The sequence below is a fragment of the Globicephala melas genome, chromosome 15 (assembly GCF_963455315.2).
Source record: "Globicephala melas chromosome 15, mGloMel1.2, whole genome shotgun sequence".
NCBI classification, from domain to species: Eukaryota; Metazoa; Chordata; class Mammalia; order Artiodactyla; family Delphinidae; genus Globicephala; species Globicephala melas.
In genome coordinates, this window is record NC_083328.1 from 47,084,177 (window position 1) to 47,106,750 (window position 22,574).

General features: G+C 38.9%; 1 protein-coding gene across 5 annotated transcripts in view; it reads left to right on the top strand.

The window, feature by feature from the left end:
- The window catches only part of TASP1 (taspase 1), a 296,551-nt gene that overhangs the window by 133,494 nt on the left and 140,483 nt on the right, over positions 1-22,574 (top strand). For all 5 annotated transcript variants that reach the window (XR_009559115.1, XM_060285375.2, XM_030872548.3 and 2 more), the window contains one exon: positions 14,291-14,401. Coding sequence is in view for 4 of the 5 variants with exons in the window: in XM_060285375.2 (XP_060141358.1) it covers positions 14,291-14,401 (111 nt within the window). In the remaining variant the exon portion in view is untranslated. The remainder of the gene's footprint in view (positions 1-14,290; positions 14,402-22,574) is intronic.

Below are 22,574 nucleotides of genomic sequence, written 5' to 3' on the forward strand. Positions count from 1 at the left end.
ACTCCAAAATTGGCAGTAAATCCTCTGACAGGGAAAAGGTGACGTACTGTGTAATAAATTCCTTTGTTGAGAAAGAGATGTTGCAATAGTGGAAACTGAAGTACCAAATGTTTCCTTTTAGATTTGGAAAGGCCTTTCCTCATTACTTATCTGTCCCTGTGGACTTCTAACAGGGGATGTGTTGAAAGATTTTTCAGATGCCCACTCGCCGCAGTGAGAGTGGATGGCAGCGTTTATAAGATGACATAAATACTTGAAGATCATCAGGAAGCCTTGGAGATGTGTACTGTGCCAGGGGTACTGAATGTGAGCTTTTGTTGCTGCTGATCCTGCTCTGGGATGCAGGCCGCCTGGGAATGTGGGTTATTTCTCTCCTGTGAATGCAGCTTCACTCTCCCTCTCTGGGGGTCTTTGTATCAGAACTGAGGTTAGAGTGGTTTAGAAGAAATAAAGTCTCCAGAAGAAGAGAAAGATCTGTGGGATTAGGATTTATAGTTAAAAATCCTAATCTCATTTTTAGGTCCTCTGGAGGAATTATATCCTAATCCTCTACCATTTAAACAGTCCATTAAAACCCTACATTAAAAACTTGACACATAACGGCCTTTTAATTTTCGTTTTGTAATAATCTGGCTCATGCCCACCACTGCTGCCACCACTAAATGAGATGAATATAAAACAATTAAAAATTATCTTGAGATGCAGTGAAGATATATCTTAAATGTCAGCCAAGAGTTGGTAAGTTTTCATGTTTCTCTGTCCTTATTGCAAATGCTTTTCAGTTTGCCACTTAACCTTTTGGAACTAAAATGTGATTTGACAATATGACTTTATTGGGCTATTATGTTACATATTTTTAATTATCTTAATTTGAAGACTGCATCTATCACTAATGCTGAAGTGAAAATACCAAATGTGTGACGGAGGGCGGATGAAATAAAACACCTGGAGCATTCTTCACGAACTCAGATATAGGGCAGTGAAGTGTATGGGACCAAATCCCATAATGGGAGACCCTGCCTTGCCCTTTACTATTGTACCTGAAGAGAAAGTATGGTGAATGCAGGAGTGTAGCATTGATGTTGGGCATTGAACCTCTTGGGAAAAAAAGATAGGTGTTTATTACGGAAATTGGGAAAAATAACAGAAGGAATGCATAACAAACAAAAATCGTGCATAACCCATAATCCCTGGATAACCACAGTTAAAATGTTTCCTACCAAACTAAGTGAAATCTTTATCATATTATTTGTTTTGTTCTGATAATGAAAGGTTTACCCACGTGATCGTTTTGACCCTAGGTGAGAGCTCAGCTTTCTTGGAAGCAGCAGCTTTCAGAATTGCAAGTCAAAGGCTAAACTCCTCTTTAAATGTATTCTAGGCTCTCAGTGATGATTGTCAGGCTAGCTGGGAATCACCTTGTTCTAACAGAAGCAAAATGCAGAGAAAAGGATGAGGAGAGACAAGAAAGTGATAGCTAATGGTTTTTCTTAAGGCAGTCATTATCCATTGCAGTATGAAGTGCTTACTCAGTGCCCAACCCCACGCTGAATGTTTTATGTTTGTTGTCTCATTTTGTCCTTGTGAGGTAGTTACTACTCCCATTCCCCATTTTCACAGTAAAGGAAACTGAGGCTTAAATAAAGAGTCCCAGACTCAACTCAGCCGGATTCAAACATCAGTCTGACTGCCGAATAGAAAATACTAACCCTTACTCTACAGGACTTTATGGCCTTAAGGTAGGGAGGGATGTGTGTGTGTGTGTGTGTGTGTGTGTGTGTGTGTGACAGAGGGAGAGGGAGAAAGAGAGGGAGAGGGAGAGAATGAATGAGAGAATGAGAAAATTGAATACGTAGAACACAGAAGGCGACCCTGCTGCTTAACCCACAATTCTCAGGTTTTTCCTTTAGTAAAGATACAGAAGCTCTTCTGTAACGTAGGCCAGAGTGTTCACTAGAGAAATGATGGCGTTGTTGGAAACATCAAGATGAGGAAAAAACAAAGATACTCTATTAACTCTTCTAGTTTCCCAGAGTTGCCAACTTTTTCTGGATTCTAAACAAACCCACAAATAGGCACTCTAACGATGGCCTCGCGGAAGTGGTTTCACACGGCTCAGGGAAGTGGTCGTCCTTTACGTGGATAAAAGGGGCTCTTAAATATCTAAGACTCCGTTTTCAGGCATCATAAGGATTTATTTTAATCAAATCAGTCTTATTTATTCAAACAAATTATAAAGAAATTTGGTTTTTGGTAGAAATTAAACATATCACGAATTTTCCAAAAGAACTCAGTTAAGATAAATGTTATCAAGCCAAATAATCTTTTTCATGTCTTCCTGCTAATGGTGTCTGATAAATACATCTACATGAACTTATCAGAAATTGTATTTGACTCAATACAAAGTTGTATGTTTGAATGGAAGAAGTCGTCTTCTTTCCATGTAAAGTTTTCTGAGCCATTTTCTTTCACCAGCAAATGGCTATCTATATAGATTAAGAATGCATTTGGTAGATGTCTCTTTTTGAATTATGGTTTTCTCAGGGTATATGCCCAGTAGTGGGATTGCTGGGTCATATGGTAGTTCTATTTTTAGTTTTTTAAAGAACCTCCATACTGTTTTCCATAGTGGTTGTATCAATTTACATTCCCACCAACGCATATATATAGAATCTAAAAACAAAAACCAAAAATGGTACTCATGAACCTAGTTGCAGGGCAGGAATAAAGAGGTGGACATAGAGAATGGACTTGAGGACATGGGGTGAGAGGGGGAAGCTGGGGCGAAGCGAGAGTAGCATTGACATATATACACTACTGAATGTAAAATAGTTGGCTGGTGGGAAGCAGCAGCATAGCACAGAGAGATCGGCTCGGTGCTGTGCGATGACCTAGAGGGGTGGCATAGGGACGAGGGGAGGGAGGCTCAAGAGGAAGGGGATACGGGGACATGTGTATGCATATGGCTAATTCACTCTGTTGTGCAACAGAAACTAGCACAGTATTGTGAAGCAATTACACTCCAATAAAGATCTATTAAAAAAAAAAAAGAATGCATTTGGCCCCAAATGTCGCTTGGTGGTTGAATGGATAAGCAAAATGTGGTATGTACATACAGTGGAATATTATTCAACCTTAAAAAGGAAGGAAATTCTGAAACATGCTACAATATGGATGAGCCTTGAGGACATTACATTAAGTGAATTAAGTCAGTCACAAAAGGACAAAAGTGTATGATTCCACTTACATGAGATACCTAGAGTAGTCAAATTCATAGAAATGGAAAGTAGAATGGTGGTTGCCAGGGCTAGAGGGCAGGGGGGATGGGGGAGTTGTTGAATGGGTACAGTTTCAGTTTGGGAAGATGAATAAGTTCTGGAGATGGATGGTGGTGATGATTGTACAACAATGCGAGTAAAAATGCCACTGAATTGTACACTTAAAAAATGATTAAATGGTAAATTTCATGTTATATATATATATATTTTACCAAAATAAAGAAAAAAAGAAGAATTCATTTGGGCTTAAAAAAGAGAACTCAATTATAGTGGCTTAAACAGATAGATTTTATTTTCTTTTGTTTTAAATCTCATGTAACAAGACACCTCGGAGGAGACTGGGGCTGGTCGGGCTACCCAGCAATGCTGTCTGGTACCTGGGTCTGTCCTTTGTCTCCCACCTTCCTCAATGGGTAGGCCTTCCTGCCCATGAATGTCACCCCCTGCTCACAGGATGGCGTCTGCACCTCGTTTAGCTGTGCAGGTGCAGGCATGGGAAGTTGGATTTAGTCAGATGTTGCAGAGACATTTAGCATAGTGCTCCCTGAATATCCATACACTCCTCTGTGTTTCACAGCACCCCCCTCCACCTCCCCCCCCCCCCCCCCGGCCGCGCCCCGTTGCAGTTGCCCGAGACCATTTGCCTATTTCTGGCCAGTGGACTAGCGTGGAAATGATATGTGTGACTTCCAGGCTAAAGCTGTAAAGTGGCCCTGGGTAGCCCTCTCATTCTCCTGGAGGGGATATGATCCAGGAGGTGCAGTTATAGATGATGGAGCCTCCATTAGCCTGGGTTTGTTCCTGAGTGACTGTTGGAAGCACATTCCCTGGTGACCCAGGTACAACTTATAACATTAATGAGAAATTATATTTTTGTTGTGTTAAGCCACTGAGATTTGGGGGGTGTTTATTGTTGCAGGCTCGTATAGTTATTCTGACTGATACTCCAGCGTGGGCTTTTGCCAGATAAGTTTGATGAAGTGAGCAAAACATGGAGGCTTTCAGGAGTAAGAGAAAGGGTATAAGTTGATGAAGCATGGAATTTTAGTTGGATAAGGAAGGAAGTGAGGATCTAAGGGCAGTGAGGGATAGTTACAAAGCAGCAGAATTAATGGGATGGCACTTTTGGTGAGGTAGAGGGAATGTTGGAATTAGAGTAGTCAAGAGATGAGCTGGAAAGTTAGGAGGGGTGGGATGACTGCAGCTGGGACTATGGAGAAGTTAGTGTTATTGATTATGGCAGAATCGTGGGAGTGAACTTACAAGGCAGTGTGGATAATTTGAAGAGAGGATTTCAGAAAATCCAGAAGCTAAGGTATTGGGTAATACCTAATATTTTAATATCTAGTATATATTAAAATCAGTAAGAATTATGACAAGGTATAGTGTTGCGCAGAGTAGAAGTAAGCTGGGAGCTTAAGTCTCAAAGAAATGAGTTTGTAAGTCTGAAACTGTTTCTATTCACCCTCACTCCAGAATGGTAGTCTAACCGATTCTAGGTTGACAGGTGTTTTTCTGTTTGTTTATTGCCTTAGCATCTTTAAGATATTAGCCTTCTGGCCTCTTCTGTGGCTTGGGAATATGTAACTTACCAGTAAAATTTTTAAATTAAAAAAAATTTTTTTGGAGATCACCTTTTTCTTTGTGATTAGTTTTCTTTTATTTTTTATATTTTTATGTTTTATTTATTGCTTTAATACAAGTGCCTAACAAGTGCCTGGCATAAAGAAGATGCCATTAGTGGCTTTGGGGATTCCTGTTTCCTCCTTTTCTTGGGGACTTAAGGAGTGGGGGAGGGGTGCAGAGTCCCTAGTGCCATCCGCTCACACTGACACCCACAGCAATGGCAGTCACTTGGACTGGACTTTGAACATCAGCCAGGCAGGGTGCTGCAGAGGTGTCCCTAGGTCCCAGCTGTATGACTCCTTCAGGTCTGGAGGGCCCCTCTGTGATTTCCCCGCTTCTCTCGGGGACACAGAAATCATTTGGTTGCTCCCATGCATGAGAGGGCACAGCAACTCTTCAAGGCTGCCCATCTGCCCAGGTGCTTGCTGAGACTCTCCTTACTGAGAGAGTAAAAAAAGCTCTCTTTTTTTTAACGTCTTTATTGGAGTATAATTGCTTTACAATGGTGTGTTAGTGTCTGCGTTATAACAAAGTGAATCAGCTATACATATACATATATCCCCATATCTCCTCCCTCTTGCGTCTCCCTCCCACCCTCCCTACCCCACCCCTCTAGGTGGTCACAAAGCACCGAGCTGAACTCCCTGTGCTATGCGGCTGCTTCCCACTAGCTCTCTGTTTTACATTTAGTGGTGTATATATGTCCATGCCACTCTCTCACTTTATCACAGCTTACCGTTCCCCTCCCCGTGTCAAGTCCATTCTGTACGTCTGCGTCTTTATTCCTGTGCTGCCCCTAGGTTTGTCAGAACCATTTTTATTTTTTTTTAGATTCCATATATATGTGTTAACATACGATATTTGTTTTTCTCTTTCTTACTTCCTTCTGTATGACAGACTCTAGGTCCAGCCACCTCACTACAAATAACTCAATTTCATTTCTTTTTATGGCTGAGTAATATTCCATTGTATATATGGAATAAATACATCTTCTTTATCCATTCATCTGTCGATGGACACTTAGGTTGCTTCCATGTCCTGGCTATTGTAAATAGAGCCGCAGTGAACATTGTGGTACATGACTCTTTTTGAATTATGGTTTTCACAGGGTATATGCCCGGTAGTAGGATTGCTGGGTCATATGGTAGTTCTATTTTTAGTTTTTTAAGGAACATCCATACTGTTCTCCATAGTAGCTGTATCAATTTACATTCCCACCAACAGTGCAAGAGGGTTCCCTTTTCTCCACACCCTCTCCAGCATGTATTGTTTGTAGATATTTTTATGATGGCCATTCTGACTGGTGTGAGGTGATACCTCATTGTAGTTTTGATTTGCATTTCTCTAATGATTAGTGATGTTGAGTATCCTTTCATGTGTTTGTTGGCAATCTGTATATCTTCCTCGGAGAAATGTCTATTTAGGTCTTCTGCCCAATTTTGGATTGGGTTGTTTGTTTTTTTGATATTGAGCTGCATGAGCTGCTTGTAAATTTTGGAGATTAATCCTTTGTCAGTTGCTTCATTTGCAAATATTTTCTCCCATTCTGAGGGTTGTCTTTTGGTCTTGTTTATGGTTTCCTTTGCTGTGCAAAAGCTTTTCAGTTTCATTAGGTCCCATTTGTTTATTTTTGTTTTTATTTCCATTTCTCTAGGAGGTGGGTCAAAAAGGATCTTGCTGTGATTTATGTTACAGAGTGTTCTGCCTATGTTTTCTTCTAAGAGTTTGATAGTGTCTGGCCTTACATTTAGGTCTTTAATCCATTTTGAGTTTATTTTTGTGTATGGTGTTAGGGAGTGTTCTAATTTCATTCTTTTACGTGTAGCTGTCCGATTTTCCCAGCACCACTTACTGAAGAGACTATCTTTTCTCCATTTTATATTCTTGCCTCCTTTATTGAAAATAAAGTGACCATATGTGCATGGGTTTATCTCTGGGCTTTCTATACTGTTCCATTAATCTATATTTCTGTTTTTGTGCCAGTACCATACTGTCTTGATGTAGATTTGTAGTATAGTCTGAAGTTCAGGAGCCTGATTCCTCCATCTCTGTTTTTCTTTCTCAAGATTGCTTTGGCTATTCGGGGTCTTTTGTGTTTCCATACAAATTGTGAAATTGTTTATTCTAGTTCCGTGAAAAATGCCATTGGTAGTTTGACAGGGATTGCATTGAATCTGTAGATTGCTTTGGCAGTAAAGTCATTTTCACAATGTTGATTCTTCCAATCCAGGAACATGATATATCTCTCCATCTGTTTGTATCATCTTTAGTTTCTTTCATCAGTGTCTTCTAGTTTTCTGAATACAGGTCTTTTGTCTCCTTAGGTAGGTTTATTCCTAAGTATTTTATTCTTTTTGTTACAATGGTAAAGGGAGTGTTTCCTTAATTTCTCTTTCAGATTTTTCAACATTAGTTTATAAGAATGCAAGAGATTTCTGTGCATTAATTTTGTATCCTGCTACTTTACCAAATTCATTGATTAGCTCTAGCAGTTTTCTGGTGGCATCTTTAGGATTCTCTATGTATAGTATCATGTCATCTGCAAACAGTGATAGCTTTACTTTTTCTTTTCTGATTTGGATTCCTTTTATTTCTTTTCTTCTCTGATTGCTATGGCTGAAACTTCCAAAACTATGTTGAATAATAGTGGTGAGAGTGGACAAGCTTGTCTTGTTCCTGATCTTAGAGGAAATGGTTTCAGTTTTTCGCCATTGAGAACGATGTTGGCTGTGTGTTTGTCATATATGGCCTTTATTATGTTGAAGTAAGTTCCCTCTATGCCTACTTTCTGGAGGGTTTTTATCATAAATTGGTGTTGAATTTTGTCAAAAGCTTTTTCTGCATCTATTGAGATGATCATATGGTTTTTCTTCTTCAATTTGTTAAAATGGTGTACCACATTGATTGATTTGCATATATTGAAGAATCATTGTATTCCTGGGATAAGTCCCACTTGATCATGGTGTATGATTCTTTTAATGTGCTCTTGGATTCTGTTTGCTAGTATTTTGTTGAGGATTTTTGCATCTATGTTCATCAGTGATATTGGCCTGTAGTTTTCTTTTTTGTGTGACATCTTTGTCTGGTTCTGGTATCAGGGTGATGGTGGCCTCACAGAGTGAGTTTGGGAGTGTTCCTCCCTCTGCTATATTTTGGAAGAATTTGAGATGGATAGGTGTTAGTTCTTCTCTAAATGTTTGATAGAATTCACCTGTGAAGCCATCTGGTTCTGGACTTCTGTTTGTTGGAAGATTTTTAATCACAGTTTCAATTTCAGTGCTTGTGATTGGCCTGTTCGTATTTTCTATTTCTTGCTTGTTCAGTCTCGGAAGGTTGTGCTTTTCTAAGAATTTGTCCTTTTCTTCCCAATTGTCCATTTTATTGGCATATAGTTGCTTATAGTAATCTCTCATGATCCTTTGTATTTCTGCAGTGTCAGTTGTTACTTCTCCTTTTTCATTTCTAATTCTGTTGATTTGAGTCTTCTCCCTTTTTTTCTTGATGAGTCTGGTTAATGGTTTATCAATTTTGTTTATCTTCTCAAAGAACCAGCTTTTAGTTTTATTGATCTTTGCTATTGTTTCCTTCATTTCTTTATCATTTACTTCTGATCTGATATTATGATTTCTTTCCTTCTGCTAACTTTGGGGTTGGTTTGTTCTTCTTTCTCTAATTGCTTTAGGTGTAAGTTTAGGTTGTTTATTTCTTGTTTCTTAAGGTAGGATTGTATTGCTATAAACTTCCCTCTTAGAACTGCTTTTGCTGCATCCCATAGATTTTGGGTTGTCGTGTTTTCATTGTCATTTGTTTCTAGGTATTTTTTGATTTCATCTTTGATTTCTTCAGTGATCTCTTGGTTATTTAGTGGTGTATTGTTTGGCCTCCATGTGTTAGTATTTTTTTACAGATTTTTTCCTGTAATTGATATCTAGTCTCATAGCATTGTGCTCGGAAAAGATACTTGATACGATTTAATTTTCTTAAATTTACCGAGGCTTGATTTGTGACCCAAGATATGATCTATCCTGGAGAATGTTCCATGTGCCCTTGAGAAGAAAGTGTATTCTGTTGTTTTTGGATGGAATGTCCTATCAGTATCAATTAAGTCCATTGTGATTAGTTTTTAATATTTTCTCTTTGTCTTTCTTCCGGCATTTTTCACTATGGTATACCTAAGGATAGATTTGTTTTTATTTACTTTTTTTGGAACTCTGTATGCATCTTTAATTTTAGGATTTCCTTATAGCTTAAATTCTGGAAACTTATTTATTATTTCTTCAAAGATTAGTGCCCCCTCCCCCGTTCTTTCTCTTCTCTTTCAAAATGTCTGTTAATATGTTGGATCTTCTCATTTTATACTTTAGGATTCTCAACTCCTCATTTTCCTTCTCTTTATCATTCTAGGCTGCTGTAAATTTTGGCTATTGAGAATAAAGCTGCTATGAAAATGCAAGTGCAAAACTTATATTTTTCTTGGATAAGGTACCTAGGAATGAGGAACTGTGGTTTTAGTAGTAAGAAATATTTATCTTTCCTATGTCAATTACCCTGGAAAAAATGAAAAATACAAACATTTCTTAGTCATATTTCATAATAAAATTTATCAGCACACCTGTTGTGAGATAGTTGAACTCATGCATTTTCCACCTCTGAAGAGTCACACACTATATACATTCAACGTATTCCAAGATAATGCTTACTAACATGTAGGAAGATACTGTTCTTTACAAACTTCAATATATTATGAATAAAATGCATTCATATTATATATGAACAAAGAAGTCTTATTGAGAACTCTGTTGTGATTTTCTCTTTAGAGCAAAGGTAAGAGTTGCAAAATCTCTAATTTTAAAAGAGGATGATTTCAACTAGTCCATCTTCAAGGAAATATATTTATAAACTGCCTACATACTTCTTACACTAGTTATGTCTGCTTTAATTAAGGAAGGAAAATGTTCCTCATTTCCCAAGTGAGAAACATTTCCTAAAATCACATCCCCAGGGTTGTTCTTAGTCTAAACTTCCATATAGAAATGTCTGGAATACAAATTTTTAAATATCAGAATCCCAAGTGTGTAACCTTTCACATTCAGAAGTGCAGAGAATCTCAACATCAACAAACTATATTTCTACAAAAATCAAAATTACAACTTATATGTCCCTTATTTAAATAACAGTGATGTCACTTTAGAGTTAACTGTAGGCAATCACTGGATTGTAATGCATGCAGAGATGAAGAAAATTTCAAGTGTTCCTAAATATCATTATAAAAATGAATATTTTACATTATGTAAAATTATGATTATTATGATCTCTAGAGAAAGATATATAAAGATTATGAACAAATAAATTTCAGTAATGACAAAGTAAAATTTTTACCTTCATTTTCAGTTGCTTTCTAAAATTACTAGTTAGTCTCAACCTCATTGAATTAATGAAAATAAAATGTATCCCATGACAGATTATTGTGGCAAAACCTAGTCCTTTAAAAAACATATGAAACAAAAATAGCACGAGAAGTTTCCGGGTACAAATTATAATATATTATAATATTTAGATCCCCTCAACCAATTCTTGGAAACTCAACATCATTGTTTGTAAACTGGTCATATAAAATGATTCTAAAATTATAAATGAGTTTACATCAACCAATTGACTCTGACAAGCTGCCATCCCACCACCTACCACAGATAGCATCCAACAGAAGCTTGTGGTGCTTAAAACACATTTCACCACCTGCCAAGGAGGCAGACTCCATGGTGGAGAAGACTGGAGCTGTAAGACACAGGTGACTAAGTGCCACACAGTGGCAGTGGTGCTGGCTAGTGGAGCAGGGGTATGCATTGTGTATCCCCCAGAACCCAAGAAGGCTGCTCTGCCTGCATCAGTGTACCCTTGTATAGCACAGAACTTCCAGAATTGTAGCTTCTGTGGAGTTCTCTGAGGACGAATGCGTGTACTGCCATCAGGCAGTTAGAGGTAAAGACATCAAGATGCTTTCAATCCTGGATCCTGGAGTGAAGAGGCTAAACTTTGTACCCTGATTGTACAGCAGGTTAAATTCTACATACTATCCTCTCTGGAGCTGCTGCCACAACTTATCCTGGTGGGTGAAGAGTCATCACAGTGCTTTTTCACAGGGGGAATGTAAGAAGGAATGACAGCCTGGGCACAGCTCTGCACAAAGTGAAACACCTCCTCCTTGGAGGGAGAGTCAAGGTCATCAAAAAAGATACCCCCAATACCCCTCCGCTCCCCATGATGGGCTATAAAAAAGTCATCGTCACATCATTTTTAAAATTTTGGGTAGAGATCTGCACCATGCTGGTCACAAGCCTCCTTTAGAGTCCCATGAAAATGGACTGCATCCTCTTGGTTCAAGTATGTTGGGGTAAGGTCACATCCACCGCCAAACCACCACTGCTTGTTACCTACCAGATCAAGACGTGATTCTGATGTGGACTTTGAGATGCCAAGGAAATGTATTATAATTCAGATGTCTGGGTATGGGGCATACTGGAGTCTCAGTAATAGGAAACACACTAGGAAAGAGTGAGCTGGGACTGGGCTAAGGTTTGGGATTCGAGGGAGAGACATGGCCATGGAGGTTGGCTCTCAGCAGGCTGTGGGAATGTCCAGGGTTTCTGATGAGTCCAGAGTTCTCAGCTAAATCCTCAAGGTTGGTCTGTAGAGCACACAGTCAAGGCACTGGCATCTGGACTGGCCAGAATGGCAGTTAACTGAGTGTTCAGTAGCCAACCAGGGGTCCAACACCTCTGGGGAGATCTGACAAAATGTAGCAGCACCTCTGCCAACTACTGTGTCCTCTGGTCCTAGCACCAAGTAGGTGCTCATTAACAATCTGTTGTGTGAACAGATGGGGAAAGAAATGAAAATAAAGTTGATATTTTGGGGACTGATAAGTACCAGGCAGGAATCTGCTTCCAACCTTTGCCCTAGACTCCTAACGAAACAGGAAGAATCTGGAGAGATACCTCTAGTGGTGGTTTTGTAGATTCCTTTGGGATTTCTACATAAACAATTATATCATTTGCAAATAGGAGCAGTTTTGCCTTTTTCTTTCTGATCTTTAAGCCTTCTACTTCATTTTCTTGACTTAGTGCAATGGCTCGAACCTCCAGTGTATTGTTGAATAAAAGCGATAAAAGCAGACATCTTTGCCTTGTTCTGATCTTAGGGAGAAATAATTCAGTCTTTCACCATTAAGTATGAAGTTAACTGTAGGTTTTTTGCAGATGTTCTTTATTTCTAGAAATTAATAATTGAATTTAGAGGCTTGATCAGATTGAGGTGTAATTTTTTTGGTGTGGGGCAAGACTACAAAGGTGTAATTTTATCAAGGGACATGTAATATTTGTATCTTTTTGTGATATTAGCAGCCATTGACGATTGTTGCCTATAGCAATTATTAAATTATAGGTTACAAACGGTTATATTCTAATTTTGTTAATTTCTTCTTCATTTATTAACTGGGATACTACTATGGAGAAAATTTTCCTTCATAAACCTTCTGGTTACCCTGCTACGCAGTTCCTATAGGAAGGACAGAGAAATGCTTGATTGTTTTCTTTCATTTATCCATTTTCAGAATAGTGAATTGGTTCCATAGCATCTTCCAAAGGTGTTTTTAAAACAAAAGCTATGAATTCACTATGTGTTTCAGTCTATTTAGTCATTCTTATTGATGATAAATAATTGTGTACTTTTCTAAGTTCTTTTAGAATTTGGTATTTATCACTTTCCCTCTAGGTTTGTAGTTAGGTCTTCATTCTTTGTATAATCCATGTCTTCTGCTAAGATCTGACAATATAAATACACTCTTGCTTGCATGATTAAGGACAGAAGGAAGATGTATTGAAAGACTTATTTCTAATATCTATGAATAAAGAATGGAACTGTTTGCCTCTGAATCACACTTCAGCTATATGGCAGCATATTCTAAGAAACCTTGGAAATTTGTGAATAAAACCATAAAATCAAACTTTTCTTTGACTGGAACCTACAGAACAAGCTTTTGGTGTCAAGGCTCTTATGTTAAAGGTGATATATGTCAGAATAGAAGTCATAATTTTAAATTTCTTGGAAAAAAATCAAGCATTGGAAAACCCTATATATTCCTGTATAACTACAGAGGAAAAAGTCTGACACATACTGTGTATTTTTGCTGTAATGTTAACTTCATGTGGTTTAGCTGTTTGCCTTGAGGCATGTGTACATAACCTTCTGAACACCCATTTAGCTTATAATATGCCAGTTTCCTAACAATTATTATTGTTCTAAAGTATAACATTTCACTGTTCAACATCAAATACATACACAAAGGGAATTAAAATTTATGGAGTTTCCTGAGCTTACACAGTGTCTCTACATAGTAAGTGTCGAAAATGGTTTCTTTTCTATTAGCTTTATTTTAATTTTTCCCGGATTATAAAAATAATATTGCAAACATTTAACAAAATAAGGATCACCATAATCCTGCCCACAAAGTAATATATTAAATTGCATACCTAGATGAAGATCTAAGTGTAGATACTCACAAAGATCTTGAAGGAGATTTACATTTACTTTACCAAAAAATACAGGCAAGTTATTTCTGACAAAACATAGGTGATTTAAAAAAAAAACAAAACTTTCACAAGTTTCGAACAGTTTGTATTTTTGGCAATGAGTGTATAATGTATGTGTATACATAATATGCATATATGTGTGTATACATACATGCATGTGTATATGGGGGGCAGAGGAAGGGGGGGAAGGAGGAGAGGTGTACATATGCAGAGAAAATTTCTGAAATGAATGGCACCAACATGATTTAACAATTACAGACAACATTTTTAGGGAGATTTGTTGTTAGTGCCTAATGTCTGTCACAGTACCTACTAGCCAAACAGAAAATGTGTGTTATATCAGTTTGTGTTGGTTTAAATTTCATGAATTTAAGAACTTTTGATTAAAATATATTCACTACCATATATAAAATAAATAACCAACAAGGGCCTACTGTATAGAAATTATAAAACAGTTTTTTGTGGTTATCCAGCAATGGAAATGAAACAGAACCCTAGGTGGTTCCTAGGTAGAGAGTCTAAATTCATGTATTATGTGAATAATTCCTATGAAAAAGGGGTTTCCTTTTATTTTTCTTTGTTTCCTTTTAAGATTAGACATGTGTTTCTTTAGTTTCTGTCAAATCTCTTTACTAAAATTACTAGATTGCTCGTAGAAATCATTTCATCCCTCACTGAATTATTCTCCAACATAACTACTTCTTCAGTGGTGCATAGGGGTGGTTTAATGCTAGTAAGACAAGAAGGATGTTTAGTACTGCCTTTCCTCAACCGTTCTTGGTTTCCTTGGCTTTCTAGGATGTGGAGAGCATCTTGTGCGCACCATACTGGCTAGAGAATGTTCACACGCTTTACAAGCTGAAGATGCCCACCAAGCTCTGCTGGAAACTATGCAAAACAAGTTTATCAGTAAGTATAACATTAAGAAAATTACTTCCTTGTAAATAGAGGTTGTTCCTCTGAGCTGTAAGCTTCATGAGTCAGGTGCCACATTTGTACTGCTAGACCTAGGTCCAGGGTTTAGCATGGACTTAGACCCTAAGTTAACATTGGCTGTGAAAAGAAATTCCATCAAAATAGCTACTACTGCATGAAATTTACCATATAACCAATGTAATGCCCAAGTTGTGAGACACTGTCCAGGATTAGAATCATACACAGTGGAATAAAATTCTACTAAAACAAAATTCAAGGGGCAACCTCATTTAAAAGTTTTTCTGTAATGCAATTTGACTCTTTTTTAAAAAAAGTTAGTGTTGTATTCATGAATCCAGTGCTGCCACACACCGTTGTCTAGGGTTGAGTTGAAATCTGGCCTGGCTCCATTTGCCAAACCCATATAACCTGATGTGAGGCTGCATCTGGTTGGAGGAAGGGATGGCTTTTTCTAATATGCAGGAAGATTTTGTGTAGCCTCGCAATGGCCCTGTAGATAACTGTTACTGTGGATTAAAACTATTTGACTCGGGTTTTTCCCATCATTTAACATTGAGCTTACCACTATGGTAAAGGCTTGTGAAGTTGTATAAAAAATATAAAATGTAGTTAAAAATAAGGGGGACTTACCTGGCGGTCCAGTGGTTAAGACTCCGTGCTCCCAAGGCAGGGAGCATGGGTTCGATCCCTGGTTGGGGAACTAAGATCCCACATGCCACACAGCATGGCCGAAAAAATAAAATAAATGAATGAATGAATAAATAAATAAAATTGAATTAAAAAAAAAAGACACCTCCTCTAACTCCTCCCAGCAACCCTATCCCATAAAAAACAAAAAAACAAAAAAAAAAAACCCAAAAAACAAGTTAGGGTAATAAGCCATGAACACATAAATGAGGGGAAGAGTATCACAGGGTTAACCTGGGGGGTGTCTCCATGTAGAGAATCAAGACAGGGTAATATAAGGTGCTAATTATGTGGTGAGGACAACACAGACGAAAGTGTAGGAAGAAATCACCTGAAAAGGATTCATGGATGATGAACTCCTAGAACTGGCCCCAGGAGGCCGGGAAAGGTGGGGAAGAAAGGAGTGTGAGCACAGACATGACAGTGGGGTTAGGCGTGGTGAGGGCTTGACACCTGCATGACTCTCACCTAGAGGGAAGTGTTCCTGATGTGCAGCGGGGCTGGATCGGCCAGGTGAGGCCAGGTCCCGAGGGCCTTAAAATCTCTGTGTAGGAGTTCCTGTTCGATCTGATAGAAAGGAGAGAACCCTTATGTCTTCTTAAGTTGATCAATAAAATGATGTTTTAGGGGAGGGTTTATAAAGCAGATCTCAGGTTGTCCAAGACCATCTCTATAGGAGACCGACATTAGGGGCTGGAATGGTCCAGGCCATGGAGAGGAAGTGGTGATTTTGAGGGAGGCGTCCATGGAGGAAGTGGAAATATTGATAGATTTTGCTGCTAGGAGTATGTAGCCCTCTGGGTCCAGTCAGGAGGTAGAAACCATACATTAGGTTAATCAGGAGGAGTTTAATATAAGGAATTGTTAACTATGATGAAAGAGTAACTGGAGGCTGTAAAGAAGCTCTCTGTGGTGCCCTAGATCTGAGAGTGTCCAGGGAAAGACATGCTTGGGAGGGGCTCAGACCTTGTTGGAGAAGGTGTGGTTCAGCAGGTAGCAGAGAAGTTCACTGGTTTGGCCTGGCTGGGACTGGTCTGGAGTTGCTGGGCAAACAATAGGCCACCCTCCGGAGTGCAGTGTAGATGGGGAACAGATAATCAGCACCTGGTGGCTGGGTATGCCGTGGGAGCCCAGCATCAAGGGGGCGTGCAGAGGACACAGAACTGCAGGACACACAGGCCACAGGGCCCCTGCAGAGGGGACGAATGCTCAGTGTGTGACCACCTGGGCCACAAGGGCTGTGTGCAGGCTGTGCAGGGCCTGGCCCAGGGAGTCCCGATGGGCACCTGTGTGTAACCACTGGGGACCTCTGGTTTCCATGTCGACAGGGCCCAGCCTGCCAGGTCACAGCAGGGCTGCGTCCTGGGCCTGTGTCTGGGGCAGACTTTACCAGATGTCCCACACCTACATTGACTCTTCTCCCCAGCCCATGGTGGACAGTGCAGGCAGGGTGCCTGTTGTAACTCTTTTAATGTTCTCTAACTCGGTTTAATGCCTGACTCCTCGCCCTCGTTCTGTTAGTCCTCTCCATGTAAGCCTGGTCTCTCCTCGTTCTGTTAGTCCTCTCCATGTAAGCCTGGCCTCCCCTCGTTCTGTTAGTCCGCTCCATGTAAGCCTGGTCTCCCCTCGTTCTGTTAGTCCGCTCCATGTAAGCCTGGTCTCTCCTCGTTCTGTTAGTCCTCTCCATGTAAGCCTGGTCTCTTTTTACATGGCACTTTATATTTGTTTTGCTGCCATTTTGTCTTCGTTGGGTGGCATCTGGATTCCAGGGACTTTCTGTGTCACTGTGGAGGGACCATCTGGCTCATGGCCGCCCTCTTCCCTCTGTTGGCTTGTGCTGGGATGGGGCTCGTGCTCCACCTCCCCATGGGTCACTGGCCTCTCTCCCCGATGAATTCACTGTGGTGTCTGTGGTCTTGTTGTAACCTCTGGCTTCTGCAGTACACATAGCATCCACTGACAGCAGATGCTAGTGGTAATTGGGTCAGGTGGTCTGAAAACATAGAATAATAAGGGGATTGTCAAGCCCTCTTGGCCCAAGCATATCAGGCTACTTTTCCACTCTATTCCTAGAGAGGCTTACCGGCCTGAAGGTGGCATGGCAATGGGCAACGTCCCTACCTGGCTTCCTGTTCCTTTAAGCCTCATCTGTTCTTGGATCCTCTGAATCTAGGGCTTTGTCACTGGCTCCTCTTTTTCTTCCACCCTCACCAGCTTGGGAAGAGGTACAGAAACCCATACCAGGAATCAATGCTTTTCTTCTAGTTTTCCCAAAAATGTCAAGGTGTCCAGTCACACCCCTACCCCAGCCCTACCCTTAGGATACTGGTGGGGACCTGGCTAAGCAAGGGTTGCCCCAAACTATTTACCAAAATTTAGGCTTTACCTGTTTAAAACACTTTTCATCTCAAAGCTGTCTCTACTTAGAATTTATGAAAATCCACTCAAGGATAAAATATAAGTTTTATAATATAAGCATGCAACTGGTGGGATAGATGGGGCATTCCAGGGATGGGAATAAAACTGAATTACTGGACTTCCCTGGTGGCGCAGTGGTTAAGAATCTGCCTGCCAATGCAGGGGACACAGGTTTGAGCCCTGGTCTGGGAAGATCCCACATGCCGTGGAGCAGCTAAGCCCGTGCGCCACAACTACTGAGCCTGCGCTCTAGAGCCTGCAAGCCACAACTGCTGAAGCCCGTGCACCTAGAGCCTGTGCTCCTCAACAGGAGAAGCCACTGCAATGAGAAGCCTGCACACCACAACAAAGAGTAGGCCCCGCTCGCCGCAACTAGAGAAAGCCCGCCTGCAGCAGCAAAGACCCAATGCAGCCAAAAATAAAAAAATATAAATAAATACATAAATTTATTAAAAAAAAACTGAATTACTTCCTCAGATTTATAAGCATTGTTGCTTAGGCCTATAATACGTATTATGCCCTCTTAGGAAAGATTTTTAGGGTAGAGAGAGAAAGAAAAACACATTATAGGCAAGAAACAACTGGATTTATCTGAAGGAAGAACAGAGTGAATAACTAGAAAACATTTCAATATGAAGAGATTTTATACAGGTGCTTTCTTCCAGTTATTTCACCTGAGGTCATGAAAACATAGATAACGGTATGAACTACAGGCATGCTGGTAAGAATCACTTGATGGCAAATTGTGAGCTGAGGAATGCATTAGGAATGGACTTTGAGGTCTGCCTTTGGTGATCTTTCAGAAAAAGGTTGATGTTGTTCATGTTACTACAGCTTCAAATATATCAGAATCAGACTTGGGTCTCCTTGTTCTTTTGTTTTAACAATTGCCATCGTGGAATGCTGTTTTTAAGGGAAACCAAATTCTTGGCCTGAACAGCTTGTGTAATTTATGTAATTTGCTATTAGTTGCCCAGCTATACCAGTTTCACCAGAGGTGAAAACTCGACATTCAGGAGAAGTTCACTTCCTGGGAACCCTGCAATGGGTGTGTGATGACGGCACATGGTAATTTTCTCCTTGTTGAGAGTGACCTGAACTCTTTACTGTGTCTGAAACCACAGATTCACTAGCTAGTTGTACATCTCCAGATTTGGGTCCATGCTGAGGAGTTCCTGAGCTCCACTCCTTTCTCTTCTGATGCTTTGTTGTCCTCTTTGTATAACTCTTGAAACTCCTCAGAGAGTTGGGCTGTAGTACTTCATTTTTCCACTGGATCCCATGACCTAATTCATATTGAACACTCATCTTAAAAATTCCAGACTCTTGGAAAGGAATCAGAAATTTCAGAACTCATCAACCCTGCTCACTAAATCGTTGAAGAAACATTTTGCAGTAGTTCAGTGACTTGTCCAAAGTCACCTGGTTAGTCAGTGGGTGTTCATTCTGCAAGGTCACACTGCCCCCCCCCACCTTTTTAAGCAAAATAAAATGTGGAATACAGAAAAACAGTGTCCTGGGAGTTAAGACAGCTGAGTTCCACTCTTAACTCTGTGTCTGACTCACTGAATCTATCAAGTTACTTAAGTTCTGTTTTGTTTTCTTAAAAAAAAAAAAAAGTTAGACAAGAGACAGTTTCTAAATTCCTCCACCATGCTAAGTTTTATGAATTCTGTACCGTATTACACCTGTAAATATGTGGTTCTTTTTAATCAGGTGATTTGGGATTGGAAAAGCAAAAATTTCTGGGACCACTTGGGAACTATCAAGAAGCATGGATGATATTTACAAAGTGATTAGAATGAAATAAATTGAATTTACCAGGGACCTGGATGAGAAGCAAGGTCTGGTTCTTTCCTGTTTTAACAGTGATGAAATTAGTTGTTGGTTTTAGGACAAGCCTCTTTGTTCTCAGTTTCCTCGTGTATAAAACAAGGGGGCCTAGCTCGATGGTCCCCAAAATCCTTTCTAGCTCCAAAATTCTATTTGGTCCCTGGTTTGTTCACAGGCCAATCTAAACTGTGTGTGTGAAAGTACAGTCGTAAAGCAATTTAGTCCTTAGTTGAAACTATAAATTAAAGCTATTAAAGGTGGATTGGAAGTTTCTATTGAGGTGATTTGGTCGAAATCCTTTCTGGTGATGGCTGTGGTAAGCTAGCCACCTTTGTGGAAAGGCATCACGATACTCTTCCTTTCTTGCTTCCTTTGTTTTTTCTTAAACAAAAAAAAGATTTGCATAAATAATATATCTAGAGATTCTCACTGCAGTATATACTTAGAAACATTTTATATAATAATCAGGACAGACTTATTCTAAGACTCCGGTGGTTCTTCAGTCACAGTTCTGGTTTTCCTGCCCAGGCACTGGTTCCTGTGGCGGTTTCTGCTCATGAGGCTCTGCTCTGGTGCTGTGATTCTCTATATATGACTGTCTGTCTCTCCAGTTGTAGGGGAAGTTGTTTACCTTTTGATCTCACTTTTCTGATGGATCTAAGAAGAGTTGTTGATTTTTCAGTTTCTTTAACTTTTTACTTGTTAGGATAGAGCGGTGACCCCTGAAGTCATTACATGCTGGACCAGAAACCAGAAGTCTCCTCCGCAGTCTTTTTCCACCGGTTATTATCACATTAAAAATTTTTTTCTATAATCAAGGATTAAAAAAAATGATTTCCAGTTTTAATTTGTCTTTTTCTGATGAGTAAATTTTCAAATATAACTTGACCTTTTATATTAATCTGTGAATTATCTGCTAATAGCTTTAGACCATTTTTCTGTTGTACTGTTTGGGTGATTTTCTTTTAATTGACATTTAACTTTTATTAATGGTAAAATTACCTTAACTAAAATATTCTAAAATGACACAGCAATAACCATTTGTACAGAATTTTAAAATAACCCTCTCTTTTTGAGTGATGTTATGTTTGATATCTGTGACCTTCTGCAATAATGAGGGATTTTTAAAAAAGTAATTTTACACTGGATTAAATAATTTGTTTTTATGTATTTTTTCTAAAGTAGTCAGCAACTTATTAAAATAAAGATTTTTCCAGTTTTCTTTTGTAGTTTGAAACAAACTCTGAAATTATCTTAAGTGTAGGGTTCTTTTAAAAATCTATTTTTGATAAATGAGGCTTTAATGTGATAGGGTAAAATTGAAAGACATTTTGAAGATTAAAATGTTTTCGTTTCCACTTGTATTACCATTATGCCAAGATCCAGAGCTTTGGTTTGACTTAATGTAGGAAGCATAAAACAGAATAACCGATTTGTGCATTTTTTTTTTAAAAACCCACTGTTTGTGTAACGTACAAAATCCATAAAAATGGGTACTGTAAAAATAGTTCCTTAATAATACTTCATGCTAACCAGCTGATTATAGACTGAATGCTTAGTTAAGTAAGGAAAAGAAATAAATAGATTTCCTTTTTAGTCGAGCTTTTTAAATTACACACACACACACACACACAGACACACACACACAGACACACACATATAAAAGCTCTTACAATGATTCAGATGTGACTTTTCCTATTCATGGTTATTTTTGAACAAACTTGGTTTCATGAATTATTCCTTTTTCATGCAAACTGTGGCTGCATGTGTGGTATGTGAACTTCAGGGTGGCATTATAGCTTACTGCCCAGTTCTCAACAAGTAATGTCATAGTACTTTTTTTAGTTGGTTTGGCTCTCTACTAAATATAATGGTTGATAAAATGCTATCTGTAAAAACCAAATTTCCCTTTTCTTCTCTTTGAATTTCTAAGCTAACTTGTTGGTATCATCAACCTACAGTCTATGTGACTATTATTGAAAAATTCTATGTGGTATATAGTATTACAATTAAAAAAAGAAGCTTTTGCTCTATGTTCTTTTATTTTATCCCTTTGGGGAATGCTTACACTCTTTCTGACATCATAGGTTTACTGTCAAATGCAGAATGCTATCAAAAATTGAGATTGAAGGGAGTCTACTCTTGTGGTTTTCTGCCAACTTGAGAAATTATATTTGATAAATATTTTCTTTTAATGACCAAATTCTTAGCTAAAACCCTGATAATTCATAAGCATTAGCTTTGATAGGAGGAACAAAAGTACATTGTCATTACACATTTTAACGTCTTATCTGAGGTCATATATTATGTTTCATGAGTTTCTTTATAATTTAGAAAACTTAAAATATATACTCATCTCTTTACCAGTAGTGCATTTTTGGATTTTTACAAGACTTTTCTCCTATTCTTCATGCACATTTCTTTTTTTCAAACACTAAAATCTTTTTCGTAAGAGAACGTATTTTTTTTAAACCAATTCAAAAAATTGGTTTATCCTCCTTCATTATCATAAACATTGTGATATATATAGCGTGTTGTACTTACATGTCCAAATTGCAAAATCAGGAAAATAATAAATTAGGCATCCCAAAGCATTATTTATCACTAATTCTTGGGCCTTAGGGTTTTATAAATACTTTCAGAATTTTTTTTTTTTTTTTTGCGGTACGCGGGCCTCTCACTGCCGTGGCCTCTCCCATTGCGGAGCACAGGCTCCGGACGCACAGGCTCAGCGGCCATGGCTCACGGGCCCAGCCGCTCCGAGGCCTGTGGGATCTTCCCGGACCGGGGCACGAACCCGTGTCCCCTGCATCGGCAGGCGGACTCTCAACCACTGCACCACCAGGGCAGCCCTTTCAGAATTTTTAACGTGTTTTTATTTAATAAATATTCATGAAAGTCATGAATGTACCTTGCTGGCTACTGTGACAGATACACAGATAAATACACCATATCAACCTTACTGTCAAGGAATTTGCAATCTAGGAGAAGAAAAAAGGCAAATGTACAGTAAATAAAAAGTAAGATGCAATAAGTTTCATACTAAAGTTCAGGAAATATAGGGGACTTCCATTCCTGGCAGTTTCATCAGATGGAGATCCTGGAACCTTTGACTGCAAATAATCTAACAATGCTGGACGAAATATTAATGGCAAAATCACATTTTCAAATGAATGGGTGAGAATCTTCGTTTAAGATTGTCCTAGTT